Source organism: Eucalyptus grandis, chromosome 6 (assembly GCF_016545825.1).
Source record: "Eucalyptus grandis isolate ANBG69807.140 chromosome 6, ASM1654582v1, whole genome shotgun sequence".
Classification (NCBI taxonomy): Eukaryota; Viridiplantae; Streptophyta; class Magnoliopsida; order Myrtales; family Myrtaceae; genus Eucalyptus; species Eucalyptus grandis.
Window position 1 is genome coordinate 38,016,418 of NC_052617.1, and position 19,596 is coordinate 38,036,013.

At 39.0% G+C, this 19,596-nt stretch overlaps 1 protein-coding gene across 1 annotated transcript; it reads right to left on the minus strand.

The window, feature by feature from the left end:
- Positions 1-10,446: 10,446 nt before the first annotated feature.
- LOC104449597 (WAT1-related protein At1g43650) lies at positions 10,447-13,003 on the minus strand. Its single transcript, XM_010063811.3, has 7 exons — positions 12,751-13,003; positions 12,554-12,616; positions 12,304-12,420; positions 11,793-12,057; positions 11,159-11,317; positions 10,894-11,045; positions 10,447-10,772 (listed from the first exon to the last, which is right to left on the minus strand). The coding sequence occupies exons 1-7, from the start codon at positions 12,987-12,989 to the stop codon at positions 10,631-10,633; spliced, it is 1,137 nt and encodes a 378-aa protein (XP_010062113.3). The 5' UTR covers positions 12,990-13,003; the 3' UTR covers positions 10,447-10,630.
- Between the last annotated feature and the right edge of the window lie 6,593 nt (positions 13,004-19,596).

The following is a 19,596-nucleotide window of genomic DNA, read 5'->3' on the forward strand; positions in this document are numbered from 1 at the left end:
AGTGGAAGTAGAGAGGAGGAAGAGAGGGATCTTCCCTCCAAAAATCATCCCATTCCGACGGCTAGAACTCCGGGAATCGGCATCCCTTCAAACTGATGAACAGTGACTCGAGAGAGAGTCTTTCCGTTGACAATTCACGTTTTTCGTTTTAAAAACCTCTTCATCATCAAGTATCTTACCAACGCTCTTTAGATCCAACATGAGTTTATTAAATTTATCTAGGTAGGTTCTGATAGACGTACCTTCAGTATATCTAAATTGAAACATATTCTTCAACATGTATAAGTGATTGTTCAAACCTTTCTTCATATAGAGTGCTTGAAGTTTTGCCCATAACGCTGTGGCATCCTTCTCCTCAGTAGCCTCTATTAAGACCTCATCCGTTAAATTTAACAGGATTATGCTCTTTGCCTTTTCCATTAGCTCTACCCTCTCAGAGGCTTTCATTATAATCGGCAATTCATTCTCACACCTTGGCCAAACCTTGTGTTGTCAATAAAGCTCGCATCTTGATGCTCCATAACACAAAGTTGTTACTCCCGTTAAACTTCTCAATCTCAGATTTTCTTTCAGACATAATTGCAATAATAAATTTTTCAGATAATAATTAGACAAGCAAAAGCCCCAAATCACAATCAAGAAATCCAACCCCACGCTCTGATACCAATTGTTAGGATATAATACACGGAAATGACAGGATCTTACAATTTACGTCAATGTGAAATCACCAGAGAAATAAACGAGAAAAATAAGGACACCAGAAATTTATGTGATTCTGTCCGAGTATCGGTACCTACGTCCACGGGGAGAGCCAGTAGCAAATAATCCACTAGAATTGGAGAATCAGAGTTTACAATCGCTCAATCACTCAATTGTTTCCCACACCTAGATTTAACCCCAAACCCAAAGTGTTTATAAATAAACAACTCATTTGGGAATAAACTTACGGCACAAAATTACCGCGTGACAAAACTCTATATGTACGGCTTCGCGAGGCTTCAAGATCTTGCGGATCTTCTTCAAGTGGCATGGACGTCTTCTCACGTACGTAGGGCTTCGGTGGACGTTGAGCGGCTCCTTTCTTCGTAGGTCTTTAGCATGCGACTTTCGAAAGAGAAGAGAAACCTACAAAATTCTGCTTTTATACGCTTGGGCCTCACCTTTCCTTTTGTCTACGTACAAGGTCTTCACGCCAAAAGGAATCCGGCAACGCAACAGGAGACCTGTGCCCACTTTGTTTTCATGGGTTCTACGATGCAACTTCCTTCATGGCTTTTTTTTTCTTCCTTTTATTTTATCTTCATCGGCTAAAACAAGAAAGCCCATGCCGTGGGATTATCCACTTTTGTAAATCTTAAAAAAGATCCAGCGAATCACATTTTTGCAAACGCTTAAACTCGAGTCATAATTTAATAAAAAGAGTTACATGAATGTGTGTACATATATATGTGCATGTGTGTGTGTATATATATATATATATTTTTTTTTTTTTCGGATGTAAAATATCATATCCTATTGGGATCTCTTAAAATTGGATCGAGAATCTTTTCATATCTTCAAAATCCTTCCAATATCCTCTCTCTCTTTGTGTCTCTTAGAGAGTATCTCCACTCTCAGGCTTTACTATTCCCTCTTGTGGCCCTTTCAGCAAGGAACCAAACCGCCTTATGTACTTCTGCCTATACAATTTGACAGTTCGGATTCCTTGCCGTTCAGACTCCTTGCCGTTGCCCACTATGCTTGGTGCCAAATTAAAAATAAAGCAGAAATGAGATTTAGGGAATTTTTTTTTATATAATTCGATGTGTAATAATAAATAGTACACCAGCTTATTTATAGATTTTATAAAATGACTATATTTACAGTAACAAAATTAATTACAACCAATCAGAAAGATATTCAAATATTTTAAGAATATTCAGAATATCATAAATAATTTAAATCTAATCTAATGGTGAGGAATCAAATGAGCATCGTGCGCTTGATCTTCTGACCAATCTCTGCTTCTTTTCATCAGCAAATTGATCGCATGGAGCAGGCCCGGGAATTTAATGTTTTCTCCTTGAATTTGTGCTTTTCAAGATAAGCCAGGCCTCAACATTATGGTCAAGTACTCTATAGCACTTTCACTTCTACAAATCTGAATTCATCCTACACTCGTTTCTTTCATAAAAAAGTTAATAATTTGAATAAAAACTTTCCTAATTAATTGTTTATTTCCTTGGAAAATGAATTTGCGGGAATGTTCTGATTATCAACTCAAATGCTCAAGGTTGCATTTAATAACAAATATATATATTTAGAAACTTTTTCTTTTAAAGAGAAAGGATTAAAGTTAGGAAAATATTTTCCAAATTTTTAGTATTTCATGGAACAAACGAAGCCCGGTTTTTAATTATTCTTCTATCGAGCTCAATGCTTGTGCTCTACTTGTGTTTAATCAAATGAATGTAGTTAGAAGGCTTGGTATTGGGAGAGAGAAAATAAGCTAGAAAAATAATAAGAAAAAAGTCCAAAAATTGTCGCGCTGAATACCTTGGGGCCTCGATACCTTTCTAGTTTCTGCAGTGGGCTTGGGCTAATTTTTTAGGAACTGGGCTTGATCCCCATATTGGGTTGCAATGCTAGACACAATCGGGTTGCATGATACAAACATGACATGAGATTTTTTTTTTTGGTCGAAAAGGTGAAAAACTTCATACACAATTGGCAAAAATACATGAGTTTAACGCCTTAGTACTTAGAAGATCGAAAAGAGCGAGAGGGGGGAACTCGGCCTAGTTAGAGGGGAGAAGATTTTGCCCATGGGCCGTAAAGGCCCAGTCGGCCACAAAGTTTGTTTCTCTTCTGCAGTGTCGCATTTGCAGGTTAGGGAAGAGATGAAGTAGCGCTGCAGCCTTAGTAAAGAGAGCTCTGTTCTCCCACAGTGTGCGGCTTGGGTCTTGAAGTGCCTTTACCACTGCCAGACAATCGGATTCTAGAAGGAGATGATATTGATTTCGTCCTTTGTTCAGCAAATATTGGAGAGTAAAGTTGAGGGCTTGTATTTTTGCTTGCAGGGGTAAACAGAGATGGTGCGCCGGGCAAAGCCATCGATCAGCTTACCTGAGGAATCATGGCAAACACAAGCGACAGTACCTTCGTTTAAGGTCGTAAGGAAGGAAGCTTCAATATTTATCTTTAGCACACCAGGATCAGGGGGACGCCGATTTGTTCTGAAGGTGGACGTCGAAGGTGTCAATTCGGTGGCGATCTAGAACAGGGTCAAGCATAGGCTGTGACGGTAAGGGTTTTATTAACAGCCTGACTTTGATCTCCTCTCTGGTTGCCAACTGGATACTGTTTCTTTGAACTCTGTTGCAGCAAGGTCACATGGCAGCTCTAGTAAGATCGGGCATGGGCAAGAGCAGCAGATACAACCTGATTTGGGTTGGGGGTTTTCCGACGCAAAACAAAATCATTTCTGGCTTTTCAGATGTGCCACAAAACATACATAATTACCGCAAGAACCTGTGAGTTGTTCTCCTTATCTAATATTTGCAGTAGTCAGATGTCGAACCAATGTGCATGAACTTGCTAAACATTGAATTGTAGCTACGGATGAGACCATACGTTAGTTGTCCAAGGGCAATGTAAGAATAGATGTCTTGTAGATTCAGGGATTAGAGAAATACAGCAGTCTCTACATAACCTACATATAGGATCTGTTAGGACATGTCGATAGTATAGATTTTCACCAATTGCTAGAGCGTTTTGGCATAAAGACCATAGAAAGATACGCAATTTGGGAGTAGTCGACACCATCCAAATGTTTGTCCATAGTCGTTTTGGAGGTTGAAAAGAGGATGAAGCCCGATTTTGACTAACTCTGCTCTCTCCCGATCTGATCTAATTGTAGCCACTTTTAACAGTATAAATACCAGTTGATCGCCCTTTCCAAATCAGTTGGTCCTGTGTGTATTGCGGCCTGATATGAATTTTGAGGATTTCATCGATTGTTTGATCATCAAAGCTACCACGAAGCAAGGGAATGTTCCATGTTTGTTGTTATGAACATATGAAATCAGCTACCATTTGAGGTTCATTCTTAGGTGTAGGGCCTTCGATTATGCCTGTAGAAAGCCACTTATCCTCCTTGACTCTTATTTGCTGACCATTTCCTACTGACCATTGTAGCTTGTTTGAAATTGAATCCTAGCCGAGCAATATGCTTTGCCATTCCTAAGAGGGTTGGGCGCCTCTGTTCGCATGCCCAAAATCTTTGAAAGGGAAGTAAAGCCCTTTAAAGATCATACTACATAAAGAGGTTAGCTGTTGAAATAGACGTCATGCCTGTTTGGCCAAAAGGGCTTTATTAAAAGCAATGAGGTCTTGGAAACCAAGACTGACTGTGTCTTTACGAATCTGAAGGGTCTCCCAATTTCTCCAATGTATGCCTGACTTGTTTCCTTGAGATTGCCACCAAAATCTAGCCACCTTCTGTTCAATAGATTTGCACAACGAGATCGGAATTTTAAAGATAGACATGGCGTATTGAGGAATAGCTTGCACAACTGCTTTGATCAAGACTTCCTTACCTCCTTTGGAAAATAATTGTTCTTTCCAGCCATCTAGTTTCAAGTTTACTTTAGCCAACATCCAAGAAAACATTTCTTTTTTAGACTTCCCCCAGTCTGATGGGATGCCAAGGTATTTCCTTGTCTTTGTCATCATTGAAACTCTAAATTCTTTGGCTAGACTCTCCTGCATTTCATTAGGACAAGCACAACTGAAAAAAAAATTCCAAATTTATTGCGATTCACAGCTTGTCCCGTTGCCAAGTAGTATTGGTTCAAGATATTTGCCAGGTTCTGGCATTCTAGCATTTTTTTTCTTCTATAAAGAAAATGGCATCATCAGCAAAAAAATAGGTGCAATAGGGTTGGACACCTGTTGTTAAGTTTAATGCATTTAATGTTGCTCATGTCCACAGCTTGGTATATGAGAGTTGAGAGAACATTTGCCACTAAGATGAATAAATATGGAGAAAATGGGTCGCCCTGCCAAAGACCTCTTCTTCATTTGAAAATGAGGAAGAGGTTTTCCATTAAATTTGACACTCATAGAAGCTGTAGTTATGCATTGCATCACCATTTGGACCCAGATTGCATGGAAACTCATCTGAAGGAAATAATCTTGAAGGAAATCCCATTCTACGCGATCATAGGTTTTTTGCATGTCAAGCTTGAGTACAACCTGAACTTTGCGCTTCCATTTCTGTATTCTGATTTGATGTAGAACTTCCTGGACCACTAGAATGTTATCCTGGATCTGACGTCCACTAACAAAAGCACTTTGTTCTGTAGAGATTAGTGCAAGTAGCCAAGTCTTCAAACGATTTACTAGGACCTTCGATATTATTTTGTAAGAAAAGTTGTAAAGACTTATTGGCCGATACTGGTCCAGTCTTTCAGGGTGAGATATTTTCGGAATCAAAGTGATGAAAGTCTTATTAAGTTCAGGATTTAGCACGCCCGAAGTAAAAAATTCTTTGATTGAGCTAAAAATGTCATCTTGTAAGATATCCCAATGAGTTTGATAGAACTGACTGCTTAACCTGTCTGGGCCAGGTGCCTTTGTAGCTCCTAATTGAAAAGTTGCTTTTTGGACTTCCTCTCGAGTTACTTCAGCTGTAAGAGAATCATTCATAGTGTCTGTCACCACAACTGGGCATTGAGCCAGGATTGGGCCATAGTCTCGTTGTCCCACTGAAGAGTATAAATTCTGAAAGAAAATCTGTGTCATGTCTTGTAATGACTTATGGTCTCAAACCCATTGCTAATCTTCATTTGTAACATACTGATTTTGTTGCGCTGACGTCGCTGAATGGTGGTGGCATGAAAGAACTTAGTATTCTTGTCTCTCCATTTTAGCTAGTTAACTTGAGAACGCATTGCCTAGTATTGTTCTTCTTGTTGCCACAGGTGCTGGATTTCATTCTTTAAACCATCCATCCTGGATTTATTGAAATGAGTGGTTGTTTTGTTGGTCAGGAACTGGAGTTGTTGCTATAGCTCATTAATTTGACGTTGGCCATTCGTAAATTTGGACCTACTCCACCAGGTTAGGGCTGCTGAGACCCTGGTCAACTTCTGAGGTAAGTTTAAGGTCTGATTCTGAGTAGCTTTCTATGTAGCCGAGATTACTAAGCGACAATCTTGGTCTTGCAACCAAAAGGATTCAAAGATAAAGGCTCTTCGTCGCCTAGGTTGGGTTACAGTGGTTGTCAAAAGGGGAGGGCTGTGGTCTAAACCGATGGCTGGTAGGGCGAAAACTTTAGTTGTCGGAAAGGTAAGTTGCCATTCCATAGTACAAGAGGCCCTATCTAGTCTTTCTTTAATTAAAGCCTCTCCTTCTCTGTTATTGCACAAAGTAAAAGAACACCCCTTGCTATCTAAATCCATCAGTAGGCAATCACTCAACATCTCTCTAAAAGAATACATGCGCTGTGTAGAGGCTAGCTGCTTGCCTTCTTTTTCCCAAGGATCATAATCTCATTAAAGTCGCCAATACATAGCCAAGGTAAGGTGTTGAAGTTGCTGATGAGCTTCAGAGCTTCACATAAGTGTTGTCGTAGCTGAAAAACTGCCGGCGCATGGAGACAAGTAAGGCGCATCATAGTTCTACTTTTCTCGTTCGCACAAATCAAATCAACAAAATATGGCGTTTGTTGATCCACTACTAGGTAAAACTGTTCTTTCTAGAACACCGCTAGGCCCCCCCGCAAGGCCCATCGGGTGTTCCAAAATGCTGTTTGGATACTTGAGTTGTTTTTGTAGTTTGCGAAGCACCATTTTTTTATTCTTTGTTTCCATCAAAAAGAGAACATCGGGCTTTTCTCGGGCCACTAACTCCCTCAGGGCTTGAACTGTCAGGGAATTGCCTAAACCTTAACAGTTTCAATTGATTATCTTCATTTGTCTGTTTGTGGCTTATTAGGGTCAGCCGTCAAAGCCCAACTGTTGGTACCCTCAACTTCAAAGATTGGAGTCTCCAGGAGATGGGATTCATCAATCCCCTCTTTCGATGGATTGTAACGTTTAGCCTTCTTGATTGGGCCTGCTTTTGTGCCCAACTTGTTGCTTCTGATTTTCTTTGATTTTGTGGAGTTTTCTGACCCATCCGCTATGCTGAATTGTGGTTGGATATAGGGAGCGAAAGTACTGGAGCTTGAAGGTCTAAGTGACCTTCGAGTTGTTGTCGTCAATTGATCGGCTTTGCCACAGTAAAGGATTGGCCATCGTCTGAAAACTGCATAATTTCTTTGCCTTTGCTACAATGGGGCTGGTCTTTTGGAAGCTTAGTCGTAGGCACCAGGGGGGTCTCTGGGATTGTTTCATTTACCTTTGCTTGGGGTTGAGGTGAGGCATAAAGGTAAGCCAAAACGGGCTATGCTCCCGTATCTCTGCCCTTAGCCATTGACCGTAGTACAAATTGTCCTTTACTTCGAATTTCTCTTCGTCATAGGGAAAATCTTTGCAGTACATGGCATAATGTCTTAGTTTACCACATGAATAGCAGAAGTGGGATAGGCGTTCATACCGGAAGTCTAACCATAAGTTTTTTTCTTCTAATTGGAGGAGTTGCCCCGTCTTGAGAGGTTCCAGGACACTTAGCTCAACCCGTGCTTTGCCAGCCTGAAGTGATGTACCATCCTTCCTATCAACTTTTACTTCTAGAACCTTGCCAATATGGCGGACAACTTTTCTAATCATTTCCTCGTACAACGCTCCAAAGGAAGACCAAAAATTGGGATAAGTACACTATTAGTGCCAAAACTTATATACGACCCTCATTTTGGTGCCAAACGTTTCGGTCAGATCACTTAGGTGCCAAATCGGAGGAAAAACGATCACTTTGGTACCACCGGTGAAAAATTCTGATCAAAATGATTACGTGGCTTTTAAAAAAAAAATCAATAGGGCCTTTAAACGACGTCGTTTCCAGTCCTCCTTAACAAAACAACGTCGTTTTGCCGTCCTACACGGATGGTTTCATGGAAACGACGCCATTTAGCTCACATGGGGATTGAAATTAGGGTTTCCACCGCTCGGCCACCGTTGTTCGCTCGCCGTCGCTCGGTCATCGTCGCTCAGCCACCATTGTAGTTGCTCAACTAGGTGAGCGGGGAGAGACTGAGATTGTTGCTCGAGCAATAAGTTACAGAAAAAGTCGAAGGCGAGGGCGGAGGAGGAGGAGGAAGAAGATAGGTCAAAAGTGCCGTTGGTGCGCTACTACTGCTAGTGTGTTGCTGGTGTCGCTGTTGGTGCGCTGCAGATGCTGCTGCTGGTGCCATTGCTGGTGTGGGTCTTCGAGGAAGAAGAAGACGAAGATGAGCCTTCCCTCTCTCTCAATTTGGGGATTAGGGTTTCAAAGTTGGGGGAAAGATACCAAACGGCGTCGTTTTGGTGTTTGGATGCTGACTCAACTCTCCGACGAGCCACGTCGGCTTCAAAAATTAATAAAAAAAAAAGGCAACGTCGGATTTCCGACCAATTTTATCGACATTGGCACTTAAATGATCATTTTTCAAAATTCTTGGCACTTAAGTGATTCGACGGAAATTTTTGGCACCGAAGTGAGCGCCGTACACAACTTTTGGCATTGGTAGTGTACTTATACCCCCAAAAACTTGGACCCAAAAGGCACAAGTTGAGAAATGATAGCAGTGCAATGGTGTGTTAGGCATCCAAGGTTTGAGAATTACTAGATGATTTGCAAAAAGCCAAGGCCCAGTATCGAGAACTCTCTGCTTTTTTGTTTTAGTTCTAAACTTAATAACATATAATCCAGCCTCGTGTTACAAGATATCAACTTGATCTATGCGCCAGGCTCTCCTCATAGTATTCTGGAAAGCTTGAAAATTGATTGAGTTATGTGCTAGAATCTTACCCACAAGGATAAGCTTGCATTCTTCTATTTTGTCAGCAGATGGCACCTCATCCCACACCTCAATATGCTCTTCTGCCCACAGTTGGCTAAGGCGATTACACAATGCAGCTAGGCGTGCTTCTTCGTGAGGGTCTGTAGCTTGTCCGAGAGCCTCCATGGATGGAGACAGCGTCAAGAGCGAAACTACTTGAGCAGGACATGTCAATTTCGATACCCAAATTGGTCAGCCGTCATATCTTCAAGCCAATTCTGATGCTATGGAGACCTTTGACTTTTGCAAAGTCTCGATACTGAACTTAAACAGTTGCATGCAGGGGCCGATGAAGTCTGAACACTTATGAGAAAGTTACAGAGGCATCTTGTGGAGAGGGGTCTACTAGGAAGAAGTCGGTAGCGAAGAAAAACATGGAAAAGGCAGGGGAATCAGTGGACGGAGGAAAGGTGTTGACGGGAATTGGGATTGCAAGTGAAAAGAGGTTGATGAGGGACTGGTTTAGGGTTTGGGTATAGTAGATTGAAAACTACCATGGATGGTAGGCAGAGAACTCGATAAAACATGAGATTAAACACGATTTATGTAGAGCAAACTAGAACACGATGGCACAACGTGGCTTTTTTATGTTAAACACGAGCTCGTATGTTTTCATAAGAATTTAATTGTTCCACATGTAGATGGACACAAAGGTTTTCAATTTTGTACAATTCAATTTTTTGGCTGTTCCGAGAAATTTTATCTAAAGATGTAATCTTTTGAATTCGGGCTGTCATACCTCTAACCTTTAATGGGGAAGGTAACCTTTTATGGTAGGGTATTGGAATCAAGTTCTTTGGTAAATTAAGAGTGCGAGATAATTAATGGAGTACATAATCAAGATTTTTTTTTCTATGGGTCTGGTCATATATTATATCTATTTTATAAGTCATCGTGTGTGCTATGTGTTGTGCGCAACTTGCGAAACTCTGCTCTCTCACTTAGACTGCAATATAACTTTTGGGAAGAAAATGGTCCTGCTAACTGGTTTGCTAAGCTTGGAATCAACAGGCATTGGATGCTTGATTCTTTTCACTCCTCCTCGAGAGTTACTTCATCATTTAATTGGTTCATGGATAGTAGATTCTTGATCTTGACTTTTTGAACACGATTTCCCCCCTTTTTCAAATTAATAAATTATTTGACATGTATAACCAAAATTGAAAAGAATTCAAATTGATTGGGATTGGCACGAACAACATAATTATGACAAGTAAACCTGAGTTAACTATTCTAATACCGATCCCGTCGTGTCAATCTAAAATTAAAATTTGAAAGCTCAAGTCCAATAATTGGCTTCCTCAATCTGAAAATAATGGACCTGAGAATGGACGCAAATGACATTCATTTATTGACATCATTGTCATTTTGACATGATATATACAACAAACCAAGGAAACATTTTCTAGTGGAACCATACGCATTCTCAATATGTAAATATGAAAAGAAATAAACAATTAAACAATAACGAAAACACACATTAATTTGGGCATAGAAGAAACTGGTTGCATGTATCGGATGCATATGGATCGTACATATTTCTAACTATTGATTTTGATTGATCGATTTTCTATATCTGACATCACTTTTCCTATTCAACAGTTCCAATAGATTCGGATCATTTCGTGCCCTGATTCCTAGATTGACGTGGCAATTTATTCCGTAATGTCAGACAGGTATGCAGTCTGACGTGACCTCCTCTTTTATTTCTGGTCGTCGGTTGTCTTTCACTTCCTTGTTCCCATCTTCTTTGATCTTTCCCCATAGCACAAAGTAGAGCCCACCCACCATCAACATCGCCCCAACCAAACTACACCACCAAAATGGCAAAAAAAAAAAAAAAAAAGTTGTGGGTTTATTAGAAAAGATAATAACCAAAGATGTTATTTAGAAACATCATTTTCTCTAAACAAATAACTAATGGTGCGAACCTTCCACGGAAGAGAGTTTCTTTCCACAAGAATGCGGAGAAGAAGGCGGCAATAATGAGCGCAACCGGAGTGAACATCGCCGTGAAAACTGGGCCTTTCTTCTCTATTGCCCAAACTTGAAGCCAGTATGAGATCGCCGTCACGATCACTCCCTGCCATTCCCAGTTTGTCACGTCATTCTTGAGTATAAATTTGGGATTTTAGTATCCCTAGACATATTTCTATCTTGGAAGAATCTTAATGACCAATGGTGAGAGAACTGTACACAGTAAACTACGGAGAGAAGCTGCATGTCCCATCCGAGCTTCCATGCCACTGGATCTCTCTCCTTGGCAATGGCCCAAAAGGCTGACTGTATGCAGCTGAAGAAGCATTGAAGAGTGGTCAACCGCAACTTGGCTGGATATTGCTTGATGATCGGACGCTGTGAGGGAAATGATATAGTTAAAGCATATGGAAAATGTTTGTGATTATTTTTATCTTTCAAGATTGTATGAATATTATAATATTGCACATATGTTGCACGTATCTCCTTTTGGTTGTGCATATTTTGATTGAGATATTATTTCATAGTACATTTATAATAAATCATATTTATTCTTTACTAATATATAAATCAAAATATAAATAAACTCACTTTTTCCGCATTATTCCTAATTTGGTAATAAATCAGACTTTTTCATAATCATGAAATCTCCAATATCCAACTAGTTGTTAGCCAAAAAAGCCTTGAAACTTAATAGTATGCATGGATACCCCAAGAAGGCACAAAAATTTCGTAGACTTGGAAATGCTTGTGAATTGTAATGAGCTTTATCTGAACTAAGCGTGATTTCTAGTGATAGTTAGTGCAGTTAACTTATTCTAGGTATTGAGTCATATTGAGTGAGAGAGAGGACCTGCAAAATCAACCACAGGGACCAGAGGGCGTTGGCGGAGAACATGATGAGAGAGCCCTTGATCCACTCCCCGGAGCTTGAGGGGTCGCCGATGCTTCCGGATCCGGATGGCGGGGACTGCCTCGCGGGTCCTGGAGAAGACCAGTTGATCAAGTTCACGGGTGGCCCCTTCACGAACGCATACACCAAAGCCCCTGAAACCCCCATCACCGATCCCACCACTTTTGCCCATCCATGCCACTTTCCCACACTAATGCCCTCCATCCTAACATATACAAAAGAACAGATAAAAATTTTAAATCGTTTTCACCTACGGATCCCTTGATATTTGCTTTTCCTAGACGTATCGAATCATGTTAATTTGTGCAAGAAATCACTTCTCTGCTCCTGCGCCGCAATGCCGTCGGGACAAATCAAATGAGTTTGCCGACGAAGTAACGAAAATTGCACGTGCTAACTACTTCGTCGAGTATATATATATATATATATATATGGAAGAGAAAGAAATTACCTTAAGACAACAGCCATGATAAAAGTAATGGCAGGAATGGTGTTGGTGGTGGCGGCCGCGAAAGTTGCCGATGTGTAGTTAATTGCCACGCAATAGAGGTTTAAACTCAGTGTGAGCCTGAAATTCCGACAAGAAAAAAGTTGATGCTAATAAATCAGACATATTCATAATCATGAAAGCTCTAGCATCCAACTACTCGTCCAAAGTGGGAGCCAGAAACGTGTTGGAACTTATTAGTATGTATTGATACCCGGAAAAGGCGATCAAGAAGATCTTGAAGAGTAAGCCGTATGTGAGAGTCGCCGACCCCTTCCTGTAATTTTGATTCAATAAGATGATAAGAAAACCTTTTTTTTCCTTAACGAGTGCGATGTGGTCATAACGAAATAGAGAGAGAAATGATTCAAGATGAAATTAAGCATAAACTCCTCGATTAAAAGGAGAGACCTTTCGAGGAAAAAGGCGAAGGGGGCGAGAACGAGGAAGGCAAGAGCTTGCCGATACACGACGAAGATGAAAGGGTTCATGCCCTTGGCAATGGCCGCCTTGGAGAACAAGGCCATGCCTGCATAGACACACTGCACAGACACCATCGCAATATAAGGCTTGTAGCTACCCATTTTCTTAAGTTCTGAAAAAGCCAAGGGATATCTATGCTTGTGCAATGACTGTAAGTAGAGTGACATGAACGAGCGTTTATATAAAGAGCCAGAGAGAGAGAGAGAGAGAGAGCTGCGACTTAATTTGTTTGGTTGTGTTCCTGTCGATACACGGAAATCTGGGACAATGTGAAAGGCGTGTCTTACATAGCAGGAGCATTTGGGATGTCAGGTGTCCCTGTCTTGCATCTTGGACTCGCAAAACAGCAGCACTTGGGTCAGTGCTTGATGGGGGGAAGACTATTCGTGGGATACACTCATTGAACAGGTGGTGTCGGGCTCCGTAGATTCTCAATATGTTATCGGTTTGAACTAGCCAGTAGCCTGAGCATATTCACAGTACTGACTCGCGCATAATTGATTGGGGAAGAAAATCGATTTGCGAAGACAGGAACAACCCCGTTTCGATTTTTTCTCCTGTTAAGTCTCGTATATGTTTCCTTCTCTTCCCAAATGAAACATACACGTGCCCAAACGAAACATTCATCGATCATTCGATTCTTTAACATGCCCCCTTATCATCGGCAAAATTGATTTTTTCCTACTGAATTGCCTCTTCAATTGTTTTTTTTTTTTTTTTGGAAACAACATCAGTAACTGTATTATGACTCTATGGATGGTGCTACTTGTAATGTTTTTTATTTACTAAAATCTTCTTTACTCAGGATAACTTGGCTTTCCATTAATTATAATGGCTCATCTTTTTAGAATAAATTGTAGATTTCGTCTAACTCATTAATGTCGAACAAGTAAACTTGATTATCTTTAGTCTCAACCATTTCTTTTCTTTTATTTTGGCAGGCTTTAAGGATCGACAAACATAAGACTTATCTAGCATCATTTTAGCCAAATTTATTTCAATGTTTTCATTCAGGTCAAATTCATACTCTCAATCATAATTTTTCATTAAAACCAAATTTTGTGTAAAGCCTTAATGTGGTCATGTATCTGTCTTTTAACAATCGCTCATACTTAAGCACCTCGGTTGCCAATTGATATAAATCAACAAAGTCCTAGCCTTCAAATCTTTCTTGCAGGTTATTAACCATTGACAGCCAAATTTGTAAATTCTTTATCTGAGAGTGAAGTGAAGCATCTATTTTTGGCCTTCTTAAACCAAGCAATAAAAACCACTGGGGGTTCGCCCCAGTGGCCACTCTTCCAACATGGAAGGGGGAGGTGAGGGGTTCAAATCCCCACCTTCTCAGGGGGGATGGGGGGTAGGGACGCGTAAGTTTCGAGCGTGGGTTGCGACTCCCACGCCCTGCAAGAGGCAGGGCACAAGTCTGCGAGTGAGTGTAGAATAGGAATAGAGTAGGATTGACCAAAAAAAAAACCAAGCAATAAATTGACTGATCAACTTACTATGATATTGATAAAAGTCTAGCCAAATCAACAATCAATACTTCATATATTGTTCTATAAAATTGAGAATGGAATTGTCTTTCCATCTCTGTCCAATTATAGGTAGCAAATTAGTGTACCAGGGAAAGGCAAATTTTGACACGAACAAAGGAAATAACTAAGTCATAAAAACTCATTTCCAATTTCTAATATTGGATTATTGTTGCTAACAACATTATCGAACTTTTGTTGGTTTCTTGTTCTTGCCATTGCCTTCTCCTTAAATCAACAAAATGTGTCTCACCAGGCAAGTCAAAAAAGTTTCATCAAGTAGCATCGATGAAATATCTTTTGAAGTATAGATAGACCAATGAGTTTATCGACTAAGGATGTGAAGGGTCCTTTTTGATTTTGGATAGAAAAATGAATGACAAATGGAAATGCAAGACGTTGGGAACTATCATTGCCAGTGATGTAAAATGCAGCAAAGTAAAAATAAAAATAAATTTGCGAGAACGTTAAATTCTTTTATTAATTGGGATTTTCACAAAGAGTACAGCTTGAGTATCTATAACCTACTTTCGGCTGGTTACAAACAACAGTTTTGGATTAAAATCAACAAATGGCTTTCTAATCTTATTTGCGGTTACGAGAAATTACTCCACGCAATACTTATATCCAAAGAAGTTATTCAACAACACTCGTCCACAAAAATAATTACAAAAAAATTTAAAATAAAGGTAATAAACTTCCTAAGTTAACTACCGAGTGGTTAGTTTTTGTGTTGGTTGCCTACTGTTGATGAAAAAAAAATCTACCTAGTAGTTAGTTTTTGTGTCGGTTGCCTACTGTTAATGATTTTGTTGATCAACTTCCTAAGTTTGATCAAGGCTTTCATCGTTTACTTTTAGAATGTCGTGGATGACTTCCTGGCAAGTTGTCAATTATTCTGTCTATTTTTGTCTAAACTCGGCTCTTATTGATTAAGATTAGTACTTGTCAATAATAATCAAAAGTTGATTATGTAATAGTTACATAATAATCACATAAAATATCGATATAAAGGGTCTTACTAATATAATACTCTTTGGGTTATTATGATCATAAGAGTTTACCGTGAGGTGCAAATTCTTAAAAAAATGGGCTCCACAACAATTTATAACTATTTGTTAGTTTGTTTTTTATAGTCCAAAATAGACCGTCATTCTCGTAGTAATTTGTTATTCCATCACATAAACGCACTCCACATGAACGAACTCCTGGATAGAGGGAGGAGAAGATTGGAGGAGGATACGGGGAACAATCCTATTCCTAATCTGCTCTTTCAAAGATATGAGTCGCCAACTCATTCTTGGACAAGCATGACGTATCAGTCCACCTAGTAGTCTTTTCCAAATTCATCTCCCATATATACCGCAAGAGCTTTCAATTTGATGTATTGTATGCACAATTTGCTTGTCGTTGTTATATTAAAACGAATAATAGATGCTCATGCTTTGAATTGGTTTTGTAATTATTACAAAACATCATTACTCTCGGACTAAATAGATTTACACAGAATAACTTCTTGTTTGAATGCTATTGAAATTATTGTAAAACATTGCATCTTAAAATTCCACAGTGAACTAAATAGTATATGAATTCAAATTACAAATTGAGACATGTTCTTAAGAGCTTCTAAATAAATAGTAAAGCTCAAATTTTTCACTCACTTGGCTCCATGGGACCCCTGTATAAGTGAGATCTTAAGGGGTCTAGGGCTTTTTCACCAACCAGCTTAGAAGCTCCTGCACTTGTAGAAATTTATCAAGATAAGACAAATGATTAGTGAAGATTAAAGTTATAGTAGACATCTTTTGAGCATTGATATGTTAATGTCCTAAATTCCATTACAGACTAAAAAGGTTGTGGAGGGACATCGCGAAGCACTTCTTTGCGCACGTCTGAATTCTCACTAACGTCATGTCCAAGACAGAAAACACTGAGGCAGAAGCATGTGCATAAAGGACGCACTAGATGATCAATCAATTAGTGAGTATCTAATGAATATGCCATGCCCAAATAAAAAGAGTCGAAAAGCAAATGGAAAAACCAGACCCACCTCCCCAAAAAGGAGAAGGAAATCGCTTATTGACCAACGTTTTCTAAAAGCAAGATAACCTCATATGCTTTGTGCTTAGTTACCAATTCAAATTTTAAATTTTTGGACATTGTCTCGAAAACATATAATATATCGCAAGACTTAAGGCATTTAAGAAAGGAAAACCATATAAAAGGGTTTAAAGTTTGTGGCGAATCAACTATACATCTCTTGACTTAATTTGATTTCACGCAAAGTTAAGTGCGCACTTATTTACTCTTAAAACTCGAACTCCTTAGTTTTAATGTTGTGACATGGTGGAGAGTATAGTCTCGATCCAATTTCTGAAGCCATTTATTAATCAATCATTTCGCACTTAGATCTTTATCTACCCTATGCCCACTATTATTGTACTCCACGCGCATCAGTGATCTCCATTCGCCATATGCCATTTGACTATAAGATGAGAAGAGACGTTAATTAGGTGTCCCGTATCATCTGAAGATGGAGTTCTATAGGGCTCCCAATATGGGTCCTTTCCTCTAATAAAACTGTTTGAGGTCAAATCCTGAAACAAGGTGAAGAAAAGGGTAATTATTGTGGTAAGCAGGTTAGAGACTCAGTAAGGACTCGAATGATGAATAACCAATCATACGAGAAATATATGGAAGAGAGAATTATGTGTAATTTCTGTATATTGCATTGTGTATCTAATGGAGAGTATGGGGAAAATTACCAAAAAAAAAATCTTAAATCTATTACATTTGTTTCAAATCATTTCTAAACCTTTTGATTTAACAATTGAATTCTAAGCTTTTGAATTTGCCAATATAATCCAACTGACCGATTTTGGCAGCAATAATTAATGTAGACGCTGACCATCCTTTATGGTACTATAGACATTAGCATATATAATTTTTACAATTTTTTAGTTAATTAATTAATTATGTTTCCTTTTTCTTTTCCTTTATTGTGGTTGGCGATGGCCAACGAGCCTTGCAACTCTCGCCTAGCGATTGGTCAAGGCCTTAGCCCTTGCCTAGTCCTCTCTGGCCATTGCTTGAGACTAGCCATTGGTGAAAAGAAAAGAAAAAAAAAAGGAAAAAGAGAAAAAATTTAAAAATTGTCCACGTGAGTGCCTAACCATGCCGCATAGGATGGCTGGCATTGACTTGATTGCCATTTTAGTATTTTCCAGTCAAAATAAGACTACATTGACGAATCGTCAATTTAGTAAGATTGAATTGACACAATTGAAATGTTTAGAGTTGAATGGGCACAAGTTCAATAGGTTTGAGATTTTTTTGACAATTTTCCAAGATAGTATGAGCCTATTTATAGGCTAACGTATCAATTAAGGATGCACAAATAAAAAAAGTTAGGGAGTCTTTCCTTTACATATGCACTATCACGAGAGATATAGAAAATCAAGAGAAATATCCTAAATATCTCTAAAAAATATCTTATATATCTCTAACATCCTCAAACTAGTTGAGGTAGAAGAAGTCTACTTAAGTTTGGATAAAAGATATATGGTGGATTACTAAAGGAGTTCGGTGTGCTAAAAAGAGAACTAACGTTGACATGGCTACTTAAGCGGCTGTTATGTGTTGTCATGGTTACTAGGGATGAGTAGTTCTAGGTTCTGTATAAGTTCCATCTAGTACTTGGACCTTACTCGTTGGAATAAATTCATTATTTTTGGGAATCTAGAACTTACTCTACATACCTTAGAACTTGGAACCTACTGTTATGTTACAGATTCCAAGATTGGCTCCAAGGTTTGCGTAGGTCTTACCAATATTATTAATTGAACGATTGCAATGAATTAGAACTTTAATAACTACCACTTGCTGCTATAAATCACTTGATCATGAAAAATATGAACATTGATAAAGTAAAAAGTCTCAGTCATAAAATGGAAGTTCAATCTAGTGCTTCTATATTATACATTGATCATCAAACGATATGGAATATTACAAGATCATACGAAAATATGAACCAAGAAAAACATTAAAACTCGTTCCACGTTTTAGGTTACAAGTTTCAGTTCTAGATTCCTCCAATTTAAAACCTAGAACTTACCTATCAAAACAAGTTCTTCATTTTTTGGAACTTAGAAACCTATTCTACATACCTTGGAACATGAAATCTAAAGATTCCCACCAATCTAGTTTCAAGTTCTACTTTAGAACCATGCTCACCCCTAATGGTTACTGTGCAAGCTACAGGTTGGAGACTACTGTCATGCAAGAGGCTATTGTGACTGCTATGTAGACTCCATGCAACAGGACAATTAACAAGATAGACATTGAGGATCCAACGTTGAAGGAGGGATATTGATAGTTATTGGAAAAGAAAAATATACAAGACGAGAGGTATGCTTAGGGTAAGCTTGTGTGCACTCAGGTGTATACCCAGTGCACCTCAGGATTGTCTACCTCTGATAGAGAATACATGATAGCTTAAAATATGAATTAAGGATACATAATTAAGGGAAGATATGGAGAATCTCCTAAATATATTCACCCCCATGAGAAATTATGAAAAATCAAGAGAAATATCCTAATTATCTTTATATATATATATATATATCTAACATAACCCTTTTGCTTTATAATACACTTCTCATCTCCTTTATGCTAATACAGTCCAAATGAGCAAGTTGTCAGCTTAGCCGATGGAATGGCAAAACCAGGATGACTGGCCTATTGTCACGAGCACTAACTCACGCGTGCCACTATCGGAATTGGCATTGATTTGAAGTGCCTAAGGTGCACATTTCGTGATATTTATCCATCCATAATTGGGGATGAGACCTTAAGAAAATACCCTTTTCTTGTGGCTCGTCCTCGAGCTAGTAAAAAATTTAGGAGTGGAGATTTTTTTACACTACAGCTACACGACTGTTTAATCATCCCGTCACTTTTTGGGTGTGCCTAGAGAAACCACTGAACGGATGAGTGGATATCCACATAGGAAATGTATGTGCACTCATCCTGGAAACACCCCGTACCAGTTTCACATCATTCCGAACTAAAGTTTTTTAAAGGGTCGGACATGGGGTTGCTGGTGACGAATTGTGCCGGGGCAGGATCGAATCCTTTTGAGAAAGTCTGGCATTTACTAAAACTGGATTAGAGAGTTAGTTTATTGAGTAATGGTCTGTCCGTCATTGATTATTGGGTATGACCCGTTTGTTGAAATGCT

Coding starts and splice junctions, on each gene's coding strand:
- LOC104449597 (XM_010063811.3), bottom strand. CDS start 12,989: ATGTCACTCTACTTACAGTCATTGCACAAGCATAGATATCCCTTGGCT. Junction 12,617..12,750: donor TTCGCCTTTTTCCTCGAAAG/GTCTCTCCTTTT, acceptor TCAAAATTACAG/GAAGGGGTCGGCGACTCTCA. Junction 11,046..11,158: donor TTCTCTCCGTAGTTTACTGT/GTACAGTTCTCT, acceptor TGGGAATGGCAG/GGAGTGATCGTGACGGCGAT.